At 43.6% G+C, this 25,320-nt stretch overlaps 1 protein-coding gene across 5 annotated transcripts in view; it reads right to left on the bottom strand.

The window, feature by feature from the left end:
* Positions 1-5,478: 5,478 nt before the first annotated feature.
* The window catches only part of carmil3 (capping protein regulator and myosin 1 linker 3), a 71,795-nt gene continuing 51,953 nt past the window's right edge, over positions 5,479-25,320 (bottom strand). The window contains exons 22-40 of one of the 5 annotated variants that reach the window (XM_084007663.1): positions 24,554-24,622; positions 24,016-24,109; positions 22,266-22,364; positions 22,035-22,154; positions 19,455-19,568; positions 18,595-18,770; positions 18,423-18,510; positions 16,309-16,434; positions 15,202-15,268; positions 14,576-14,763; positions 13,737-13,819; positions 11,622-11,741; positions 10,878-11,043; positions 9,897-10,275; positions 8,734-8,840; positions 8,450-8,642; positions 8,182-8,253; positions 7,763-7,882; positions 5,479-6,275 (exon numbers count right to left, since the gene is read on the bottom strand). In XM_084007663.1, the coding sequence (XP_083863789.1) occupies positions 6,235-6,275; positions 7,763-7,882; positions 8,182-8,253; positions 8,450-8,642; positions 8,734-8,840; positions 9,897-10,275; positions 10,878-11,043; positions 11,622-11,741; positions 13,737-13,819; positions 14,576-14,763; positions 15,202-15,268; positions 16,309-16,434; positions 18,423-18,510; positions 18,595-18,770; positions 19,455-19,568; positions 22,035-22,154; positions 22,266-22,364; positions 24,016-24,109; positions 24,554-24,622 (2,422 nt within the window). In that variant the 3' untranslated portion in view covers positions 5,479-6,234. Of the gene's footprint in view, positions 6,276-7,762; positions 7,883-8,181; positions 8,254-8,449; positions 8,643-8,733; positions 8,841-9,896; positions 10,276-10,877; positions 11,047-11,621; positions 11,742-13,736; positions 13,820-14,575; positions 14,764-15,201; positions 15,269-16,308; positions 16,435-18,422; positions 18,511-18,594; positions 18,771-19,454; positions 19,569-22,034; positions 22,155-22,265; positions 22,365-24,015; positions 24,110-24,553; positions 24,623-25,320 lie in introns of all 5 variants that reach the window. The other 4 variants (XM_084007664.1, XM_084007662.1, XM_084007666.1 and 1 more) reach the window with 4 other exon arrangements.

The raw sequence follows: 25,320 nt of genomic DNA, 5'->3' as shown, positions 1-25,320 counted from the left end.
ATCCATCTATTATGTATTATTCATGCCGATGGCAGCGGCGGATCCACGGGGCCCCAAATCACCTGGAATTCAAAGCTTGCCGGGGCTCTTACTGTGACTGACATGCCAAGGCTAACCCTCCCCCCCCTCCGCTTTCAGAAGTGACATCAACAAACACTACGGGGGTTTGGGGGGGCTTAACCATGGTGTCTGAGTCATCGGGCTCGTCAGTCACAGGGAGAGCCCCATTGGCCCTGAATTTAAAGGTTGAGTAGGTGATTCTATTCAGTAAAACTTACTGTTTTATTACTTGAAATCCTCTTACCGTACCCATAGCCATGAATACATGAAATGCTCAGACATAAAAAGAAAATTAAGAATTTCATCTGTGGCCGTGGCAGGACTGTAAAAACCCCGTCCAATCAAAAAACTCCCTGGCTGTTATGTAGTTTTTACTTTACGGACACGTTTCCTCATCGATGGATCTCGGCGTCACATGATGAAGTGAAGTAAGAGCAAGTTCAACACTTCAGAAAAATAGCATTATTTGTTATTTTCAGAGTGTGAGATCGATGCTAAGCTAAGGCTGCGTTTGAAATCGTATGCTAATGAAGCCACTACTGCAAAAATGCTAGGATTAAACTTGAGAGGAACTTAAGAAATAATCATTTACAGGGTTGTGAAACGTAGCATTAGCCCTATTCTTTGTCGTCATAGTGATTCCAATTTTGGTAGCTGTAAAAAAAAAGGTGGTAACAGCAAGTAATTAGCGGATCATGCTAACATTAATGTGTTTATGTGGGAGTTGTACTTAATGTGGGTATATTAATATATAATCAAACATCAGATTATAAAGTGATCACGTTTTGTATTGAAAGTCTGAAAACGAACTAGTAGACGTTGAATAAATGAAGTAAAAAGTGCAACGTTTCCCTCCATACAAAGTGTACAAGTACCTCAAGATTGTACACAAGTACACTACTGAAGTTAGTTTCTAGTAGTCACTCTCATGTCCTCGATCGACAAGCTCTTTAACTTTTAACCGTGGTTATGAATGTGGTGGTGGGATGCATTGAGCAGCACGCTTCGAGGCTAAAGATACTAAATACTAGATACTAATATATACTGGTGCAGCTGGAGGAGGAGGAGCGAAGAGCAGTTTAGTGGGAAAAAGGTTGAAAAGACAAAGGGAGAGAACACAGAAGCGACCGGGAAGCACACAAACAGGAAGTGAGCATCACAAGCCTGGAGTCATCGTGTTTAATTTTAGACACTTTGACCTCCAGCGGTGCTGACTTACCGATTTAGAAGTTGAGGATATTTTCAGTCCCGCCTCCTCACCGTTTATGGATTGACATGCATCTGAAGTGTGAAACTCATTTAATCAATCAGCCCGGGCTGTGGTATCCAGAGATCATTTTACCACAAAACAGAATTCAGACAACAAACGGGTGACTTATTAGAATAGATGTGTCTGGGTGTGTGGAGAGCAGATGCTTCCACACATGGTTTGATGGGTTCACAAATATAATGAATAACTTACAATCAAAGATCAGCGGAACCAGAACTTCATCAATCATCAAAACACTAAACGAGGATCTTTGGGGAGAAGGGGATTCATTCCTCCAGCTGAGACCAGAGTTTGGTTTCTATCCACATTAAAACTAAACTGTGTTCTTTATATAACAGGGAATGTACCCCATCACCACCAAATTACTTATTCATAAAGAATGTCAAGTCAAAGAACATTTCATATCGTGTATTCAAAGCAGGAATGAATCCATTCTTACAGCATTTCCTTTGGTAATCCTCCTTTTCTCAGTATAACTCAAAGATGTGTCACAAGAGAATCCACAGGAAAACATCAAGCAACATTTCATCACATCGGCGTAAAACAAAAAGGGTGAAAGCTCACGTGGGTTCAAGCAGAAGAAGCCAAGAATCCTCGTCCGGACCCGGGTGTGTGCTGGAGGCGAGGAGACAGAAGAAGAAAGAGGTGAGATGTTGGCGAGGAGTGATCTGCTCAGGGGAAAACAGGAGACGAGAGGCCACGCACCTGCCTGCCTCCTCCTGACTTCCCATGATCCCTCGCTGTCCCTTCACCACACACACACACACACACACACACACACACACACACACACACACACACACACACACACACACACACACACACACACACACACACACACACACACACATGGACACAGAAGAATGCAGCCAGAAGTACCTGATCACACATTCGAGGAGCCTTAAGGCCGATGAAGGGGAACCGGAAACTCCTGGAAACATCTGGAACTATGTATTCCAACATCCAACATCAGTCTCCGATTATTCCCAACGCTCAGCGGCTGCATATTTAATATTATTTCTCTCTCGTGTTACATGACAAACATCGTTTCAACTGTAAATTCTACTATAAAACCATGTAATATTAATAATAAATCATTTAGTCTGGTTGGTTCTTCGGTGTGCACATTTTCCACAGTTTTTATGCCATTATTTAATCCTAGGTTACGGTTTCCAAGGTAACGGTGCTGCTAGAAAAGCCCATCACTGGGGGGACCGAGTCGATTGAGTGACAAATGATGTCCGCATACTTTTGGCCACGTAATGTTTCTTGATTATACAGATGTAGTCACAACTTTAATCTCCACTGATAGCTGACGGAGGGTATTATTATTATTATTATTATTATTAGGAGACTCGGGGGAACAAAGAGGTATATAGGAGAGAGAGAGAGAGAGAGAGAGAGAGAGCACTGAGAAGGAGGAAGGATGAATGCCTGCTCCCATCGAGGCCTGCCTGCGTGGAAAGTATCAAACACGCCTCCTCAGATCATAAAAGACGGATGAGAACTAAATAGAAGCTTTTTTTTATGAACCTGAGCGGAGAAACGGAGCGACAGCTGTGGGATCGAGGAGGGATCAACCCGGAGTCAGAGGAACGCATCGTGGCTTTCCTCCTCAACATCTGAGCTGAGGAACATGGAGGCAGTAAAGTTTATGGGTCTAATAGAACACAGCAGGACTCAAACCTGGAGAACCTCTAACTGTTTATTCAGTTCATCAAATATGAGGCTCACCTTCTGGTTTTGAATTAAATGGTCAAAACTGCTCTTTAATCTGCTTTTCTGTTCTATAAGTTTATTATCAGGACATTGAGAGAGTTTTCACTAACTAATAATCTAATTTCAAATTATTATCAGTTATATAAAAGCATTTTTCCCTCATTTTGGGAAAGATGAAACCCCACTTATTTAAGATTATTTGTGACTTCAAAATATATATACTTTAAGTGCAATTTGAAGATTTTAAGCAATAATTTGATTATTATCTGGACAATATTGTGAATCACATTTATTTTATAACAGTGATGTGAAGGCCTAGTGATGGCACTAAGTCTGTTTTTTTTCCCTTCTTAAATATATAACACAGAAGCTTAAGCCATTTAACATCACACACACACACACACACACACACACACACACACACACACACACACACACAGTGGAGGTCACGGTGTTTGTGCTGCTCTGCAGGAAACCCGATGGCTCATATAAACTCATCACCAGCCTTCCACTGTTGACACAGCGAGTCAAGTGGCTTACTGCTGACCCATCTGCTGGTGCTGAACACATGCAACACACACACACACACACACACACACACACACACACACACACACTGGTACACATTAGAGAGGAACACACACTTGTCTACTAAATACTGCAGATGAATGAGCGAGCTGGAAAACACACCTGACACACAAACATTCAGCGGGGGGTTATGGTACACACACACACACACACACAGACGGTTAAACAAGCTTATCCAGTGACCCGTGCATGTGAATGCAACACACCTGTGATGCGTGTCCAGGCAGTGTGAAGGAGATCACATGACTGGAATAGAGAGCAGAGAGGCTGATCTGCTGTTTACATAGATGGGAGTCATTAATGCACATACTTATACTGTCAGCGCCGACCTCGCTCATTAACACATCTCCTCTGGACGCCTCCATGCATATCCCGCCTTCGTTAGTGCAGCCGTGGTGATCTGGGATCCATGGCAGTGTGATGACTTTGGCAGGAACATGTCAGTGGGAGAGAGAGCAGAGGATCCCAGACCAGAGCTCGGTCTCTGCTGCCATCTGCTGCCCGGACACAGCAACAGCCTGTCAAAAGAGGTGGTCATGGGAGTCAGCACATCACCAAGAAATCATTTCTACATTTCTTTAATTTTCCTTTTCACACATCATTCTGCTGAGGCGGTTATATTAGTGTTTAGAATCACACTTCCATAAAGTTGGGAGACTAGTTTAAATCCAAGCAACAAAGGGTAAAGGGGTCCTGACTTAGACCTTCTTCTGAAAGGTAAACTGTGTACCATTCTCTTTGCTGGCCATTAGGGGGCGACTCCTCAGGTTGCAAAAATAAATCTGATTGAATAGAAGTTAATGAGAAAATGTCCTTACTTCTCACCTGATTTATTATCTCAGTAAACATTGTAAACATGAGTTTATGGTTTATAACCTCTAGTTTGAGACCATAAACTCATGCTTTAGGGCGGGGCAACCCCGTGATTGACAGCTCCCTTCTACACTACTAAGATGACTTTAACACTTAACTGTTAAGTTGAAGTTAGCAGCTTCACACCAGGTAAGGTTGCTTGTGTTCATCAGATCCACCCGTCGCTCCTCCACAGTCCAAATATGGTCACTTCCTTCACTGGTTGCAAAAAAAAAACCAAGATGGCGACGGGTCAAAATGTCAAACTCTGGGCTTCAAAACCTAGTCCACAAACCAACAGGTGGAAGTCACGATGACTACGACCTGTCCTCATACACAGCCTACGATGAAAACTTGTATCTCCAGCCTTTTGACATTTCAGCGACCGAGAACCAGGTCTACAGATCGGATCCTCTAAAAGCCCGAGGGTGGAGGTTGCTCTCTTTTATGCACCCTGGCAACGAAATGAGCTGTTTTACCTCTGAAGTCCTCCTTTCTTTGATCGGCTCTTCTACAAACTGCCCTGAAGGAAACACGTTTTACATAATCGTCGGCTTAGGTGAGAAGTGTTGTTGACGTTGCTGGTTTGCCTGAAGGACTCTCTCAAGGTTTTCCTTTGTATCTTGTATCCTGGTCTTGACCAGGACAGAAGAGATCCTAAATAACACCACTGTTATCTGTGTATGTTTGGTCATCGGAGAGCCTGAATGTTGACGTGTGATCCCTAAAGCTTCTTAACTCTTCACACATTTGTTGTTATCGAAGCTGAAGTCAAGTGAACCCTGATGACATCATCTGGGGTTATTTTCTTGACTTGTTAAAGCTCCTGCAGAGCCACATCACACATCACACAACAGATTTCACAGGCCAATAAACCGACCGTTGCCAACAATTCACAACCTTCTCTTCGGGGAGTTGCAGGCCGCTCTCCCGTTGTTACATTTAAACGTATGTGAAAGAAAAACCCTCGTAAACACGACTCCCGATGACACCGTTTATTGTGTAAAGTCAATTTTATTTATTCTGATTCATAGAAGCATTTTTTTTTTTTTTTTTTAGAAAATATACTCATTTTCAGGCCTGCAAAATTAGATTAAAACTGTAAGTGATCCACTGACAGACTTAAATACTCTAGCAGAGATGGGAAGTGCAATATAACACATTTCTCAATGTCAGCACACACACACACACACACACGCACACACACACACACACACACACACACGCGCGCAAAGCATACTCACAAACACGGTTATCAAATGATATATTATCACAAATAAAAACATGATTGTTTACTGGAGTTACCACGATGGTTAGTGCAGTTTCAAAGTTGGGTATTTACATCTCCACTCGAATAAATACAGTACAAACTCACTTTTAAGTAGTCACAGATTGTCAGTAAAAGGGATGACGGACAGCATTTTTCAAATATTAAATTATGTTTGCACAAATGCATAAAACGGTTCATGATGAGCGTTACTGGAGAGACATGGAACTACCGCGTGTTACTGCAGGTCTGAGCTTCCCCGACGCCTGAGAGAAGAAAACATCGCAACCCGACAGGAAGCAGAACGGCACATGCATTTTCTGCAACGAATACACGGATTAAAACGGAAAAATAAAAAGCAGCTGCTGACGCTTCGTCAGTCGAGTCCAGGCGTTTTTTTTTAAAAGCTCGTCTCTCTCCAGTCCTCTTTGATCCACTCGTTCCTTCCCAGCAAGTTCCTTCTAGTCCACTGGTAACGTCATAACACGTCTCTGTTGCCCAGCTGAGGACTCTCATAACCTAAGGAAGCAAACACAGGAGCACTTTGAATTGCTACTAATTCATATTTAGATTATGTTACATGTCACGTGCAGAACAAAGTCACCCGGACCTGCAGCCTCCTTTTAGCTGCAGAGCAGAGCGGATCATTTAGCTGATCGATGTTCATCCTACAGGTCATCAAAGTCTAAATGTGTCCCAGCGTTCGGTTTGTACTCGGATCCCTCTCGGTCGCTTCTTTGCAACGAATATGCTTCAAAATGGCAGTCCACAAACCAACGTCCGCTTTAGGACCGCAGCTATTGGTTATTTTAACAACCAGGTATTCTATCCATTCATTGAGTAAAGTAAATACACGGAGCAGGAAAATAACACAAATAAAAATGTACAAAAAAATAAAAATCAACATTCGTTTCTGCATAAATTGCACATCGAGTGCATTTAGAATAGAATAATAGAATAGAATGAAGTGCCATATTACATAAAACATTTTCTGAAATGCTAACAAATGAATTTGCATCGATGCTTTTCAGTAATGGAGTTTGTTTCTTGTTCTGTTGCCCCAAAGTGGTCACGAAACTCAATTTGTCTTTACTAGTATTCAGATTTCATCCTGAACAGCAGATGTTCTCTTACAAAATAGAGAACATGGAATCTCTCATGATTTTATATAACCTAGTTTTTATGTATCTATAGTTTTAGTTATGTGAAGCAGCGTGTGAGGAGATGCACATTTTTATATGATGTGAATCCAAATGAATGAATCCTCACTGTGATGGATAATCTGCCTGTTGTCCATCTGCCTGATGCATTAGACCAAAACGTGGACGCCCAGCGTTCACACTTTTTATACCACTGGCTCTGTGCCATCCTGTGGACCTTGTTATCATTCTCACAGCGACGGTAATTGAGCGCCGTGCAGCAGGTTTTTGATTTACAGGTCTGTATTACTGAGGTAATTGGCAGCGGTTTTGCCTGGTTGTTAGCCTGGAGTTCCACCGCCACGAGGTTTCCATCCTCGAACGGCTCGGTGAGGAAAACCGCTGACGAATCGGCCGAAAGCACGTCTGCCAATTATCTAAATAATGCAATATAGCATCAGAAAGGGAATCTGGATAAATCAAAGCAGGCGTGACAGAAAGGTGAAGGGTCCCGTGTAATAGCACACTTATCAAACTTCTGGAAAACAGCCAAATTACATCTTTACCTTATATTTATGATCTTTGGTCAGCCATTCATAAAACACCGGGACAAGCATGCGTTCCACACGTCAGCTGTGATTCATCCATGTGCGATGAAGAAAGTCTACAGTCGAGTTTTTGCACGTTCAGCTGTAAAAATACGCTTTTGATTTACTTTAGAAACCGACTTTCTTTCTACTTTTATTCAAATTAAAACTGATGAACCGATGAAAATCAGTGTTTTGCATTAAAACTGTGCAAAAGCTCAACGGGTGCTGGACGGGCGACATGCCACACACATTTGCAGTAAGTGAAACAGATACATACACCTGGTCCCAGCAGGGCAGTCCAGAGATCTGTTTCTGTACTGGGGGAAACGGGGCTTTTTCATGGGGAATCTGGGATCTGAGGGCCTCTCCAGATCGTAGGGGCTGTCCCGTTCCATGCCTGAGGGGAAATGGCATGAGAACACACACAGAGAGGGGGGGGGGGGGGGGGTGCAGGGTGGATACAAAAGCCAGGAAGCTCTACAGGCTTGGGAGCACATCAAATAAGGGGCTCGAGCTGCTTGCGTTTGATAAAAAAAACAACAAAGGCGTCTCGCCGTTGTTGTGAATTATGATCAAAAAAGGAGCAAGATCTGCATTCGCCTCACACAGAAGTACACAACATGCACGTTTTGCGTGTCAAACTGTGTGCACAACAGCTGGGGGGGGGGGTGGAGGGGGCTGTCAGACGTGCAGTACCTATGTCGAAGGAGTTGGACTTCCTGGTGTGATGCGACGCTGCTGGGAATCCATTACGACCTCCTTCCTCATCTGGATGGAACAGTCATAATAATCATCATCATCATAAACAGCATCATCATATTCTGTCCAAATGGCCTCGCAGACATCATCGTCATACATTATTCTGTTTGGATTCTAATAAGGTAGTAGCTCAGATATCAGCATCAACCGTGACTGGAGAGAAGAATAAACGAGTCATGCAATGAGGGGGTCGTCGCTGCAGCACCTTGGTTGACGGGGGCCGCAGAGACCGGGGGGCTTTCCCGCTCCGGGGTTCCCTCCTCTGGGATGACTGGCTGAGCGGGAGGCGAGCTCCTCTGGTCTTTGGTCGCTCCGTCACCTGGACTGACGGGTGAGCTTTTGGGAGAGGTCGCGACCTTTTCTGGAGAGGTCTTGTCTCTCGGGAGGTCGAGACACGGCTGAAGGAAGAACACATCATTTGTGCGTGTTATGTCATGGCGTCAGCGTCCGCTCCCCCCCCCCTGACCGTTTCACATGCAGCGCACGTACCTTATTGGGTGGAAGAGGACGCTGTCCCTCCGGCCCTCTCGCTCTTTGCCTTTCTTCATGCCTTCTTTCACTCTGCTCTTCCTCTCCTTGCAGCCTTCCTGCCTCTTCTGGGGAGACAAAACACGGTCGGACAAAGTCCTTAAAATGATCCATCAGAGCTTTAATGGAACATTTAAAGTAAAAAGAAAACCCCTTCAGCACAAACACAGAGTCCGTAGTTCATTCTGTAATTGGAAATGTTTAAGCCTCGACTGAAAACGCTGCCTTATAAAACAATAAAGTGGCTACAATTATGAACTGGATTAACATGTTTATGTTAAGTGAATCTTGTCATATGCAGATGGGATGATCACGGAAGAAAACAATAGCAGGAGCTACTATAAACTGTGCACATATTGCAGGTTCTTAAAGTTTACATTCCTGCAGCGTTTGTCCACTAATTCAATCTGATTGAATATGAATTTCCACATTGATTTTACGTCTGGCCTCCAGCTACTGTACTGATCTCTTAATTCCCTTTGAGCCGGAGTGGAGTTTAAACTGCAGGAAGACTTGCTCATTCCAAAGTGGACTTGAAACCAACAATAGCCCTGAACAATGACCCTCTCTCTTTGGGGCATTTTACCCCCCGAGACTAAGCCAATCAAATCTCTGTCCACCATTACCGTGATCTCTCATTAAACTCACCGACAGACTTGTTAGACTTGGCTCTATTAATGATGCTGATCTACGTTTTGCTTTTACCCGAGTATAGTTTTCAAAGTTATATATATATTTTTTAAATGTATCAGTGAGAACCAGTATTATAAGTTCTCATCTACTCCCTTTTGTGTACTATGTAGATGTGGTAATCCATCAATAATGCAACATCATTGTTAGTAATTATCATCGATCTTCACGTTACACTAATTATGACTGAGCATCACTATTTAGCTGATTATTATTCATCATGTTGTGATGCTCTAAACTTAAAATTATATAATTAGAAAAAAGATGCATTTATCAAATAATGCTGTCAATCTGTAATAATCATTTCCTCAATATTATAAAAATAGGTCAGATTTAGAAAGTCACGTATGCAGTTTGTATGTTTGTCCAGCATATGGCAACGGCTGTTCAACCTGAGCCAGAGCAATGAGAAAATACTGTCTAGGTTGCAGTACCTAAACTCTCCTGCAGGTGTCTCTGCCTCATGACGGCCAGACTGGGCTTGGTGCTCTGTGGGGGCGGCTCTGGCCTCGGCCCACAGGGGGCCAGGCCTCCGCCGCCGCCGCCGCCCCGCTCCCGGTCCTCCTCGGTGTCGGTCTGGGAGTCGGTCAGCGGTACGATCCTCTCCTGCCTCCCCGCGTCCATCTGTCTGTCCGTCTGCTGTTTGGAGGACGGCACGTGGCCGTTGGTGCGAGTTTCTGCGGGGACGTCTGAGATGGGGGTCGATCTGTCAGCGTCCGGGTCCGTCTCTTTGATGTCGCAGGTGCTGCTCTCGTCCGAGTCGTCGATCTCAGCCCCGATGCAGCTGTACACCATGCTGACCAGGTCTGTGGACTAAAGACGGAAAAAAGAAAGAAGAAAGAAAGAAGAAAGAAAGGAGTCTTCAAAGGAAAGTCATTCAACTTCACACGGCTCGTAATAGGCCGTCTAGAATTCCCTGCTGTCGATGATGATGTAATGACTCACTTAACTCTCCGGTCTGGTGGTAACAGTGGGGAGAGTGAAGGCTACAGTTAACATTTCATTTGCTAATTCCGGTGAATTCAATCACACAGAAATTTAATTATCCCTCATTTTCCCGGGGACGCCCTCGAAGACAAGACAGGCCTCCACTCTGAGAACCGGAGGGATTTGTTCGACTTGAACTCTCTCCCTCTCGCTTTGTATAAGTACCTTTGAGCAGGTATTTAAAATAGGTCACACAGTCCTCCAAACCTCCAAGCAGCACACTTCCAAACAGATGGAGAGTAAGAAACACAGCATGCATCTGTGCACGTTGAATCTAAAGGAAAGTTCCCTCTTTATGAGCTAGATAGAGGTAAGATATGGTACTGAATCAGCTGAACGTTTGCATTCACTTGACTGTTTGCGCTATTTGGAAAATGATACACTTGAGGACAGTAATGCACCCTTGGAGTGTGAATTTCTCACTGTACCTGTCTTTGGATGAGGCAGGAGGGACTGGCGGGCCTCAGCCCGTGAATGGAGACGCCCTGCATGGGCCGGGGCGAAGGCATGCTCCCGTTTGCTCCGAGAACGGCGCCCTCCGTCCTCCCGGCTTCCTTAGCGTGCTGAATCATGGAGTAGACGTTCTCCGAGGCGCTGCTGGAACACACACACACACACACACACAAACACACAGAGGAAATGTTGATGAGTGAATGATATTGATTCACATTTATGGGAGTTGAAGTGTGACGTGTGAGGCAGGGCGATGACGCGAGGAAGTGTTGGGTTACGTAACTTGCCCTTCACTTGACCTTTAGGCAACTGCGTCACCAGCTTTGAGCATCACTTTGAGTTAAAGTAAAACACATACGTAGCTCTCACTGAGCGTCCCCATGATTGCACCTCCTTTCAAAAAGGTGTACGTTTACAAAGAGCACTCCCCCTAGTAATTCATCTTTGTAATTTATTTTACAAAAGAAGTTCTCCTCCTCACGATGCTGCCGTCTAACCACGGTGCTGTTATATAACCTTAAGAGTATGCGATGCCATGAATTCAAAAGCGCAGTAAAACAGTTGGAGACAGCTAAATATTTTCTCCCATTAAAATATTTATGAAGCTATGAAGTGACGTTAATGCCTGGCGCTGGATTCATTTAACAGCCATCTCATTCTCCGGGCACTTAAACGTTACTCCACCTCGTTTCCACTCGGCCGCCGAGCCCATCACTTACTCCGAGTCCTGATTGGAGATGGTGGAGTTGCGGTTCTTGCGGAAACCGGAGAAAATGGACAACACGCTGCGTCTCTTCTTCCTCCTCAGCGACTGGCCCTGATGGAGGGACGACAGCTGGCTGGAGGGGAGAGGAGGAGGAGGGGTTAAGACGACAGTAAAAGGTTAATGCAAGTAGCCCTCAGCCATGATCAACAAGTATACTTTCTATGCAAATCATCATCGGCTTGAACCATGAATGAGCTGTTTAACAATAACACTGTTTATTAATTCTGAGTGAGCCTGTACAGATGGTGAAATATATTTGACAGAAGGCAGTATGCACAGTTTATGCTGCCTCAATGAATCTATTTCATGCACTGCTGGTGAGAATATAAAGAGGTAGGGAACTACTATGTCCATGTGGTTTGGTTAGTCGTTATTATTTTACAATCTAAACCAATGCTATATCCAAATAAAGTTGCTAATAAATGGCAACTTAAAGTTGACCTTTAACATGTTAAAATCATCATTACACCAACTTAAGCCTCAGCTGCAGCACCGTACAGCTCATAATGACAAAATATCGATTTTAAAATGAGAAAGGGGAGGAGCTTCGGTTGTTGGCAAAGCCTCTGATTTAGTTTGTTCATCTACGCCATTTCTTTTTTTACTAAGTATGACATATTTTGAACTTACTGTAACAGATATACTGAGCATGGATCTTATTTAAGACTCATATAAGGTCACGTAGGAAAACAAGCTGTAAACACAACGTTGACATATCATTTACCTTTTAGGTCAATATGGAAAACTTCTTAGCAAACTATAGAACATTAGCATGAGCATTTTTGAAGCTGACGCACCAATATTCACCGTAGAAAACGACATGAATGGGTGCTATGAGGGAACCAAAACAATGAGCTAAAAGATGCTAAAATGCTCCATGAATAATTGCTCATGAAAGCAAATAGTCGTGTTTCTTAAGTTACAGTTTTGCAAAAGATCTGCATACAGATATCCAGTCTGGACTCTGATACACAGAAAGCAACGAGGCTGGACAGTCAACAAGATTTATGATTTATTTTATAATAATGTGAACAAATAGAACACATTAGGGCTCCAATCACTCAGCATGCTGTCCATTCATCATTGATACATAATATGAGTAGAAAACCAAGAGAAGGACACTGAACGGTCCTGCTTTTAGTGCCTATTTTTGGTGCAGCACGCTGATAGTTATTTAACTTTTTAATTTGCAGACGAAGCCTACAGTACGATTGTGCAGCACTGTAGGTAACATTATGGATAAGTACCGTAAAAAAACATTTTAGCAGCCGTAGCATTTTCCCCATTCACTCCTCCAGCCCTCTGGATGAAATGATTCTGTTCACCTCATTACAATGTACGGAAACATTCCTATTTTATTTATACGGATCGTATTCGCATTCAACAAAGGGAGAAAAAAAACAAGCTTTTCATGATTTGCTTAGTATTTTGCAAAAAGGACATCTTTATGTGTTAATTATGAGAAGACTTTCCCATAATCGTGATGAAAATGGACCATTTAGGAAGACAGCGTGTGATGACACTGCCTATTTGCTCCCATTTCCTTCTTTGTCACTGACTGCGTGTCAATATTCATACTGAATGTCAACATTACCCAGTGATTGTAAGTTATGAGAGTTGTTATGGGGGGAAAACACAGCAATGTATAAAACCTGCATTAAAATGATTTTTGCCTACTTGTGGCCCGTGGAGAGGATTTATTATCACATTTCAACCTGACGTGGCAAACCGTTTATTTATCATCTTATTTCGTCATCGAGCAGACGCTGGGCCACATTAGCATTTGTTTGAGGCCAGCTGGTGACTGTGTGAGTGTCAAAACTGCAGGTTCTTTCATTGCTAATTCTTCATTGCGTCCCCTAGATAATAATGTGTTTCTGAGGGTTAAAGTGTGTATTCATGAGTTGTCGAACATATTGAATGCATTTCCTTTACGCAAATCCATTTTAATCTGCCTTTGCTGCAGCATTGCTGTGTGTGTGTGGTTATTTTTTTTGTTGCATGTTTCCGTCAGCTGTAAATTGTTGAAATAGTAATAATGATCCTGCAAAGTGGTTCTGTGAGTTACCTGTCAGGGAGAACTCTCTTGCTGTAGAAATCAGGCAGTCCATCCTCCAGCATATTGACTCCTCCATTCTCTGAGCTATGCTGCTACACACACACACACACACACACACACACACACACACACACACACACACACACACACACACACACACACACACACACACACACACACACACACACACACACACACACACACAGAGATAATAAACAGATAGCAATGATCAATCCTTTTAGTCGACAAAAAACTAAAAGTCTGACAAAAAGGTATTATCTTTTAAAATAGCTGGCTGGCAGAACCGAAGTCTGTTTATAAAACAACTCATCAACTGAGTTTGCATACAGATTTAGAAAAAAAGCTTTTTTTTTTGTGTTACTAACAAAGTCTCAAATCAAACAAGCTGCTAAGTTAGAGGCTGCCCCGCGGCCCCCTGGGAGATGGCGGCGCATGATTAACATTTGAGTCACAGAGACACATGCGACAGCTTCTACTTTAAAAGGAAACTTATTTTTGGAAAGTGCCACTGGCGTGGAAAACGAGATAAATAACAACAGTTCACACGTCGCTGTCGAGAAAGATAAAAGAAACCCTTGAGAACTAAAACATGTTGAGTTTACTTTCTCACCTCGACACCCAGCTGAGCTCTGTCGCTGCAGCGTAGATACAAAAGTGGAGTTAAACACAAACAGTGGCGTCCTTTAACGTCCGTGTGCCTTTTAAAAAGCAGCCACTACAAATCTCAAACATTCACGGTGGATAAACTACATTTCAGAGCTCACGCGAAAGGTGTTTCCTGCCTGCTGAGGTTCAAAGTAAGGTCAAAGGTCACCACCACAACTCACAGATTCTGGGGGAGGGTGCCCTGCTCTGTGTCTCCGCGGCGGGCGAGGCCTGACGTGGGTCACGTGACGCAGGGGCGAGCCGTTGGTGGGCAGGGTGGCCAGGCACTCCCATGATGCCGAGTGGGGGAGAGGGGCGGAGTGCGGTGGAGCAGAGGGGGTGGGGGAGGGGCTGGGCTCATCACCCAGACCTACGACCAGACGATACAAGAACAGTGTTTGTGTCACGTTATTACTTATCAAAGAATTCTTACATTACATGTTTCTAAAATAGAGAAATAAATATGAAGGTATATGAATCTGAATGGTCCTGTAGCGGCTCTGAGGCAGAAAGGTTATTAATATGGTAACTCTAGTATTGTTTGACCATCAGTTCAGCCTGAGAGTGGTATCAGAGATAAAAGGCCGTGTCATTACCTACAAAGGGTTAAAACTTCAATTTTAAGATAATACAATTAAGTACACAATGACTACTAGTATAAGCCAGAAACGTTATAAGCCAACTTAAATATTTAAAGACATTATCCCTCAGGCTCATTACAAATAGTTAATCGACCCCGGACTCTTTTCTTATTAGAGTAAATACATCCCGCTATGTAAGTTCAATTAGTGGAGGAACAAAAACTCACTCTGTCTGGTGGAGACGGGACGGATCCTTCTAGTTCTGGCGCTCCGCTTCTTAATGGCCATTGTGTCCTTTTGTCAAAGGAGATGAATGTAATCAGAACATAACTTATCAAACACTTTATCAGAATATGTTAACGCAGATGAGACAATGACACACAAAAAGCACAAAATATATTGCATTTTCAACATGAAATAAAATACCGTGAAAAAAACATTCACATAACTGTCCTTCACCATCAACACTGATAACATGCTGGGCTTTTATTTCAGAGGAAATGACTTGCTTAACAGTAGGATAAGAAGAACAACAACAAGGTGCGAAGGGAGACGGGGAATCAGCATCGTCTTTGCTGCAGGAAGCCACAGGGATTATGGGAAATGTGAGCTACGTCCCAAATCTTTTGTACTTTAAGCACATACTGCCAGATGCCCTTATAATGTATGTTCTGTTGCATGCAGTGTGCAAACATTAGGGACAAACTGCTTCCTGACACTGCAGCTCATTTACTCGCTGCAGAGGATCGTGGGTCAGAACAGCCAGAAAAGCAACAAGATGTGACTGAATGCAGTCGTACATCCTGGTACTTTTGGCATACAGGACTATGCTATATATTGGGACATGCAAACTTTTTTTTTGGCGTACTAAATCATGCTGTAGTATTGGAGCACATTTTTGAAAAATACTATTTTAATACATTATAAATACAAAGCATTGTGGGACAGATGGAGGTTTTCTTTTTGCAGCATATCATGTATTAGCATAAAGCAATAACATTAATGTGGGCAAGAAAAACAACAACACATTGTCCATTATTGATCTTTTTTTGATGAATTCATTCTACAAGTGTTCAGGGGACATTTTCAAATTGCTGATTTTCTCCCTTCAACAGCCCAAAATCACCATCCATTCACAGGATTTGCTACTGAGGAAACGTAGCAGCGTACGTTTCAGAAGCTGAAACGTTTTTCCACTTCTGATAACGAACGCTGCTCATTCACTGGGTGCAGATCGACCCATCGGTTTCCTCGGCAACGCTCCATAATCATACAGTACATGTGTGCCTTTTACTATAGACACTTATGAGCAGCGTGTTCTCAGACATACTTACTATTCCCAAGTTGACGCCAAAGTCCTCATCGGGGAAATCCAGAGACTCGACTATTCTGGAATGTCTGACTGTGCGTCGGCCCGTCCCGACGTCGTCCCAGCGCTTCGCCTGAGAAACCTGCCGCAGCTGATGCAACACACACACACACACACACACATCAGAACACATGCAACGACATACATCTCAGCACAATCTCACAGAAGGAGTGCGTCCATCTCCCTGTACAGAAAAAGCTCACTTTGCTCAAGTTTGCAAAGCCCACGGAGAATATGAATAAAACACTATCTTCATAATCAAAGCGAAGCGAAGGATGATAGAGGACTAAACTCGCACTGCAGCAACACAGAGAAAGGACAATGAGATGTAACGGCGGAGGAAGTGTATGGAATGCAAAACGAAGCGGGGCCGGCAGCGTTATTGCCAGAAGTCTATTTTTGCCTCCTCTTTTTCCCACTTGGAGGATTTAATAAACCTGCGGGATCTAATCGTGTCCTTAACGCACACAAATACTCATCATCAATTTGCACCGCCATTGATTCTCAACTAAATTGATCCATAATCATTGCAATTTTCTCGTTGACTTTTGGCATTTCTGGGGCCGACACCGCGGCGCTGATGCAGCTTGGTAACATCTTTATCGATAATGTGTGCCATCATAAAAACAAAATGCGTTCAAAGCACACTGATGTATTCCACAGCAGACACCATGCTTTAAAATGCAGTTTGTCCAGATAAATCAATGACTCATGGTGGTAAAGAAACACTGACTCCCAAAATGAAATGAATCATGATGTCTATGCAAACACACCGGACTGAATCAGTAAGTGAACCTGTTGAAGCAGCAGCAGGTTACTCATGGGTTATGCTTATATATGGAAACAATACAAATATGTTGTTTTTTTTGGTGAGCAGAAATAACATAAATTAGATTTGGAAACAGCGGACGCTGTTTTACAAAGAGTGGAAGCAAGGAGAAGAAGCCCCGAGGCAGAGAGGACGTGGGCATCCTGTCAATCACCGCTAAAGCCCTTCTGGAAGGGAGCTCGGATCGATGTAAGGGTGGTGCTTCTGTGAGTCGGCGTACATTTCCACAGATTTGATCTTTTTCCTCCCAGGACGCCTTTGAGAATGCAGATTTGAAATACACGTCTTCACTTTCTTCCCGACATAAGACAGGTGACCAGCAACGTCTCGTTAAATTCCCAGTCTGCAACATTTTTTGATCATATTCACTGAAGCCGACACTATGCTCCGATAGAACAACATAAATCTGTTTTAGAAAAAAAAGTGCCTCTACGTGCACGTAGAGCCTGTTGTTTGTTTTGCAAAGATCGACAGCGCCCGGATCATCCTGTCCAATCAGCACGCAGGGCTGTGTTCGTGCACACACAGAGCCCCTCCCCCCTCGGGTCGTTCCACTATCACAGGGGGGAGGTGGAGGGAAGTAGCAACAAGCTTCCAATTCCTGGTTAAAAACCGAAATAAGGAGATCCAAAATAACCAAGGAAAAGAAAACACCGGTGGAAAAGAAGGAAAAAGTGATAAAACCAGAGTCAACATCGGACCGGCGTTTCAAAGGTGGCGTGATCTAAGGGATTTCAAAGGGCACGAAGTCGAGGGGGAGGAGCTCGGTGGTCGTGGGGGAGGAGCCTGAGAGTTGGAAACATTCAAAATCTGACAGAGTGACCTCAATCCGCCGGACTTGCCGACCGGGACTTTAAAGTAAATGGACTTGCATTTATACGGTGCTTTTTCTAGTCTTTCCGCCCACTCGAGGCTCTTTGCGCTACAAGTCTACGTTGACACATTCACACACATTCATACACTGATGGCAGAGGAGCCCATCAGGATCTAATAATCTAACTCATTCACACACATTCACACCCAGTATCTTGCCCAAGGACTGGAGGAGCCGGGAATCGAACATCCGATCTTCCGCCAGGAGGACGACTCGCTCTATGTCTGTAACGATGGATCATAAGATTTAAATACCATCAAATCCCGTGCAGCCGATGATCCTAAAATCGTCTTTGCTGTGAAGAGATTCCAGATTCAAACACGTTTGTTCTACATTTCTACAAAGAAGTCATGCAGAAAAGCGGTATTACCAGTACCAGGGTTTTATGGGTGGTGTACAGCTCTTGGAGAATCTGATCCACGATGGAGTTGGTCAGATAGGAGACCACAGACAACTTGACCTCCCTGAGAAGAGCACAGCAAAGGAGTTAACAATTAAAAATCAGCATCCTAACTGAAAGTTGATGTTTCTCCGGCTCTCTTTCTTACTCCAGGGCTCTGTTGATATCCTCGGCCGCTCTCTCCATCAGGGCGTTGTGGATGGCGGCGCGAGGGATCGACACTTGTTCGGAGATGGAGGAGAGAGGCGTGCTGAGTCTCTCGGCGGCCGAGCAGGACATCGGACACAGCTCGCGGCACAGCGACACCATCGAGTCCACCACCACCTGCACAGGTGAACCAGGAATCATTCTTTTTTAAACACATTCTCAACAAAAACCCAATTTGTTTCTTTTGTTCCAAAAGGATTTCATTATTCATGCACAGTTTCTTTATCTGCTCGCTTAGATTTCCATCCAGCTCCTTCTCTCTGGCTCGTCGTCATCTTTTATTTATGTGCATTGCAGCAATTCATTCATCTATGTATAAACTATTAACAATTCAGATGATCCGTTCACCGTCTTCCACATCCAACTTTACCGGTTTCACTCCAAAGTTGGGAGATTTGTGCATGACCTGAATTATTGCATATTGATCTTGACCTTTGCGAGCGGAAAGCACAAACAAAAATGTAAATGCTGCTCACGTTAGTTGAAATCCAACAGAAAGCGCCCCACGTTCCTCCTCGGGGGTGTGGTACTTTTTTTTTTTTTAATCACTCGACTGCATTGTGCTACTGAATCCCAATGGGAGCAGAAGCCGACTAGAACATATTAAACTGTTCCCTGTGAATTTAAATGCTATATTTCTTTTGAAGTCAGGGCACCCGTGCTGCACGCACACAGTCCCACGCTATTAATGGGGCAATTTAAATGCAACCAGTCCGGAGCTGCGCCACTGTTCAAAGTATGGATGCATTGGGGGAACGGCTGTTGTCTGTGATTAGGAACACGGCCCCATCGCTGACTCACCTGCAGCTCTTTGTCAGCAGCCTTGGCCAGTTCTCCAGCCAGGGTGTCCAGTCGCTGTTTGACGGGGCCGTCCACCGACAACACGTGGGCCAACTCGCACAGGGAGGGATACAGCTGATGCACACACAGACACACACATCAGGGCGGGGAAGAGGAGAGGTTAGAGTCAGGTAGGTTCTCACCTAGCTGAAAGTGAGCCCAATCTATGCATAATACCGTTAGATTATCATTATTATTAATGTGTGGTTATAGGAAAACAAATCATCCTATTCTAGAAGCTGGTCATACGTTGTGTGGGTGAAATCATTATCATTGATCATTTTTGTTTAAAAGCCATTAACACATTTTGGGTTGCCAGGTTGTGAAAAATCTCTCCTCAGTCTCCCTCAACTTTGCTCATTAGAAAGTGAGAAAACTGTCAGCCTTATTATTATGACTTTAAGCAACAAGAAACTTAAAAGTCTTGACTCTGGAGCTCGATATGTGTTAATCACGCACGTTGTCTTGTCATTAGCTCTTAAAAATAGCCACCAGCTGCTGCTTTACCTGCGTTTCATTATCAGTATTTGGAGCTGCAGCCGCTGAGCTTTAAGCTCGGCTTCATCACAGAGAAAAACAGCTCCAAACGGGGAGCGCTGCTCCACCTGCTCTCCTTTGATGTGCAACCCACAGTCATTAGTCTAATTAGAGCTGACAGGAGGCAGTTCTCCTCTCCTGTGAAGTGTTGGACAGTACGTGACTATTACAGGTGAAACGTGTATTTAGTGGATATCTCATCAGAAAAACATCCAACCGCTTAATCCAAGTGACAAAAGAAAAAAGGTGTGTGTGCATCGCCAATTTCGGTCGCGCCTATGGCATTAAATACTGCGTAAATGAGCCTAGCGGATAGAAGAGTACTCCTTACTGATCGCTCGTATTATTCTGCAGCTCCCAACAGAACACTGTGGTTGAATATCAGCCTGCCTGCACCTTTTTCAGCCGGAAATGTTTGAAACAGACAACAGCGAATGACAGCAGAGTGCAGAAAAGACTCACGCTGAGCTGAAATTAAACTACCCGTGTGTCTGCGCTGTCATGGCAACCTTCGCCATGTGGGTTTGTATTTTCTGTCGGTTCTCATGTTGCAGCGATGCACAGATTGCAATTGTCTTGTCCGATTCTCTTTCTAACGACTATAATTACAAGCATGGGTCCACACAAACCTTTTTTTTTTTATTATTATTATTTTTTAATCACCCTCCTGGAAGAATCCTGAAAAAACTATCCTGAAGTCATCATCAACTGTCAAAAGTTCTAAATATTATCCTTTTACTATCCTATTGTCATCTCTATTGGATATTTGCATATTAAACACACAATATAAATTAGGAAATAAAGATTTAACACTTGCTTTCATTAAAAGAAGATCTTGCCAACAGCACATTTAATGATATATATAATAAGCTGCTCAGAGCGAGTGTTAGGAAGTTAAACCGGTGATTAGTTCCTCTCTTATATCTTTTTTATATTGCTGTGAATACTTCTCCCTCAAACCACTGTATTTATTCAAGGTTCTTGATCTCTAGTTGTAATTAATTTTCTTTACTTAAAATTGAAACACTAATAACTTCCAGGCTTCCACTTAATACTTAAATATACATAAATGCATAAAACGTCACATATAAATATGGTCAATGCAACTCTAAATCAAGTATCCTTTCAACTTTATCGTTAACTTTTGTTAATGGATTTCATGACTCGACTATTAATTAGGAATGTAAAGGGCCTGAAACTGAGACCTAAACCACGTCCACAGTCTCATGTGGTGGTCTGACTCACAACCTGGACACCTACAAGTTGTTCTGATTACTGTTATATATAGATCTAAGTGGATGGTTAATTAACCATTTACTATGTCATTAGTTACAACTTTTTAACCCTTTATAAAGGGTGAAATCTCAGTCAGCATAATAATTGATCCCTGTGGCCTCAAGTAAAAGTAGGAGTGAGATCTACAATAATTCACACTGAAATGTTGAGAAGTATTAAGTACCTTAAATGGAACTTCAATCATGTAAAGTACACTTAAAATAATATTTGCTCTCTTTCTAGCTCCGTTTTCGTCTCTACCAACTTCTGAGGAAAATATCTGACTCTTCAGCTGCTAAATGCAACAATATGTTCACCAGCTAGTCGCTAACATAGTCTGCCACTCGATGATGGGCATCCGGTGGGTTTATGAGCTTTTTAGTTGAAAACAGCCGTCTGCTTTGGCTGAAAACAACACTGGAGGGAGCGGGAGAACAAAGCAAAGCAGTCAAATTGTGGGCTCGAAAACCAAAACAAGGAGCCAAAAACAAAAGCTATAAAAAGCCTAGTAGAGCTGAGAGGAAATGCAGTCAGGTGATAAATATCCGAGGATTTATATGAGCCTTTTCACAAGAAGCCATGCCATGCATTGTACATATAAAACTATGATGGCCCTTTGAAGTACAGTACTTGAGTAAAGGTGGTTTAGTCATCTGATACCACTGGTTAAAATATGGAACATAATACTTCATGTGTCTGAATCACACACAAGAAATGGAGTCCACTCACAGCTCTGGAGTCCCTGGCCTCTTTGAGGATTTGTCGGGCCGTCTGCACCTCCTCTCCTTCCTCGCAGCCTTTCAGGACACACACCTGCTGCTGCACCCTCACACACAGCCGCTCCATCACCTACGCACGCATCAAAAACACACGCAAACCGCACACAAACGGATCGGTTAAAAATACACATCAGAGACCAAGAAACCTTGACTTGTTTTTGCACAGATGACAGACACGCACCTGTTCGGCGGTGCTGGTGACGAGGCCTTGGTGCAGCCGGAGAGCCTGTTTCTGGGAGAAACGCTGAGTCTGGTTGTTCCTCAGCAGGGCACGCTGGATCTGTCACACAGCGAGCGCACACACGGAAAAAACAAACAATAAGAGAGAGGAGAGGTGAGGATGACAGGTGTTTACAAAGCACAGTGTGCCGGAGACAGGAGACGAGTCCATTTGCATGGTAATAAGGAGAGCGAAGAGATTTCTGATCCCCCTCCCGAAAAAAAAAAAAAGCCCCGGATGCCTTTGATTTATTTTCTTGACTCAGCAGGAGGAAGTGTTCGCGGCTTAATCGTCTTATATAAAAGAAAGATGGAATCAAGGGCTTTGCAAACAATGTGCACACGAACAACAACCCTAACCCAAATAAAAGCCTCGCATGCTGCAGATAACGCTCGTTAGATGAGAACCAGAAAACGATCCATTAGGCTAATACCATCAGAAATCCATCTCTGATGTTAGAAAGCCCCTACAGTCAGAATATGTTAAACCAAAGTAAGAAAATATATTGTTTTTTTATGTTTCTGGAGATCACAAATACACCTAATACACCAAATACACCAAGCTAAGTGACAAACAGCATTTAGCCAGCGGTTGGCTGCTATCAACAAAAATGACACCATTCAGCATCTAAAATGGTAATTTGTTTTTCCTGTCTAGCGACGTGAGTAAGCCCATTTATTGAAATTGTTTATAGATTTTAACAAAGGCATGGTGCTAAATATGAGACGTATCCAAGCTAATGTTTGCTGTCTGCAGACACCTCTTTTGTGTCTTTGTTGTCGGCTGCTGTCTGGCTGTCAGGAAATGTCACCGTCATGCCGATGAGGAGGAGGTTACCGCTTAATGCAAATGTGGCTTGAAATTAAACGTTTTCATTGGCTGTATCGCAAACACAGAGCGTACACGAAGAGACGGGGAACAATGTTCAAGAAATGTGAGTGGGCACCGACATCGATATTCTGAGCACATCTGAGTGGTGCAGCAAGAAAAAGCAGCATGTTAGCTGTAAGAAGAGATCCATCACTTTACAGCGCCGGTTCTTAAAATGACAGAACGCACACGGGGAGAATCGCCACCGTCGGAGCCACAGATGTTCTCAGGTTGACGTGAACTGTCTGGAGAAGCTGCATTTCATGCAACATGGAAAACAGTGATGTGTTGCCTGTTTTTTCAGCATGCAGCTGCTAGAAGAAAATCTACATGAATTAAACCTCTGACTAACGAGTTTACCACTTTAAGTGAAACCTGCAGCATCCTGGTGTCGAGACGATTCACCCAAACAGCTAGTGAACATGTGTCTTTAGGGCTGCAACAGATTTTCATTAGATTAACCTGCAAATTATTTTATTAATTAATCATTTGGTCTAACAAATGTCAGGAAACTTCTTTGTCTATACAACAGAGCGAAACCCAAAAATATCCAATTTTAGACAAATAAAAGCAGCAAATGCTAAAAAATAAACAAAATAATGAGCACGATGGTCGGGCGTTTAAGTCCAAGTGCGTTACATAAATTGTCATTATGACATCTGTAATATTTATACTTTCTTTTTACCCGAGGCTTGAATTTGAATCCATCACATTTAATAGTAAATATCTCTTCCTCGTCCTTATTGAAAGGGAGTGGAATCATAAGGACTTTTTATTACCTGCCACGACAAATTTAGACATCGCCAAACTGAAGGAACAAAAAAAAAAAAGCTCCTCCCACCTTTGTCAGGGCTTGGTCCGTCTTCTCTGGGGCGCCGCGGTACGCCTGAGTGACATCACTGAGGGGGAGGGGCATGTACTGAAGGGTAAAGTTGCTAATGGAGATGGAAGGAAGAGCAAGAGGGGGGGGGGGGGGGGGGGGGGCGGGGGCGGGGGGGGGGGGGGCGGGGGGGGGAAACAAGATAATATTACCCTTGCAGTAACAAACAGGAACAATTGTGATGTTAACAAGAACAAACAGGAAACACCCGCGGCTCTTACTACAGTTACTCAAATTCCCTAATATGCAAATTAACCCACACAAAACCTTCTCTGCTGCAAACACGGGGAAAAAATGACAGTTTGACTGGCGTGCGCGTCACAGGAGTGATGAAACGCTGTGTAATAGTAAACATTGTACAGAGATGGTTATCTGCCTTTCATATGGGAGTGAGTGTGTGTGTGTGTGTGTGTGTGTGTGTGTGTGTGTGTGTGTGTGTGCAGCCCCTCTTCAAACATGTTTTTCTTTTTCTTTGTGGCGTGTGGTGTGCTCGTCTTACTGCTCCAGTGCTCTCGCCACATCTTGGAAGCCTGTCGCTGTGGTGTTGTTGCGATCCCACGTCACACTCCTGAGAGGGATCAAAACAGCAGGAAAAGAGGGGGAGACAGGCACACAGAGGAGGGAGAAGAGGAAGAAGATGAGTCACCTTCTGATGTTCCCCAAAAGAGACACACACACAGGGCACAGACAGGAGTTACTGTATGTATCTGACCCAGGCAGCTGCACAAACACATCACAGATGGATTAACAAGACATTTGTCTGCGTTTTCCTCCGTGCTACATGCATAGAATGAGTCCATATCACAACATTAAGAATGCATGAGCAACTGCTGTGCACCTAATGAGCTTCTGTTATTTCACCATGCACGTTCTCCACCTACACTGTCTCCCTCCTCTTTTTAATATATCAGTCATTTTCTCACCCACCATCTCGCTCTCTCTCCTCCTTCCCTCGACTCGCTCTGCCCCAGAAATTCAATCAGCTAGACCCAAATCCTGGCTCCTTAGGTGGTCTCCCTCTCCCGTCCCTTCATAACTTTCTCCCTCTCTAGTCCATTTCCCCTTCTAAATACATCCATCCTACCCCCCCCCTCCTTTTTCCTGCCCTGCTTTCCCCTCACTCTTTCTGCCTATCTCAAGTGTTTCCATCGGCTCCATCCTTTCCTCCTCCTCCTCCAAAACACACGTCTTCACTCGTTCTCTTCTTTTCTGCAGTAATACATTGTACGCCGGAAGGCCATTTCCTCTCCTTTTCCTCGCTATCCC

The sequence above is a fragment of the Eutrigla gurnardus genome (genome assembly GCF_963514095.1).
Source record: "Eutrigla gurnardus genome assembly, chromosome: 4".
In the NCBI taxonomy this organism is placed as follows: Eukaryota; Metazoa; Chordata; class Actinopteri; order Perciformes; family Triglidae; genus Eutrigla; species Eutrigla gurnardus.
This window is presented reverse-complemented; position numbering and strand designations above follow the sequence as displayed.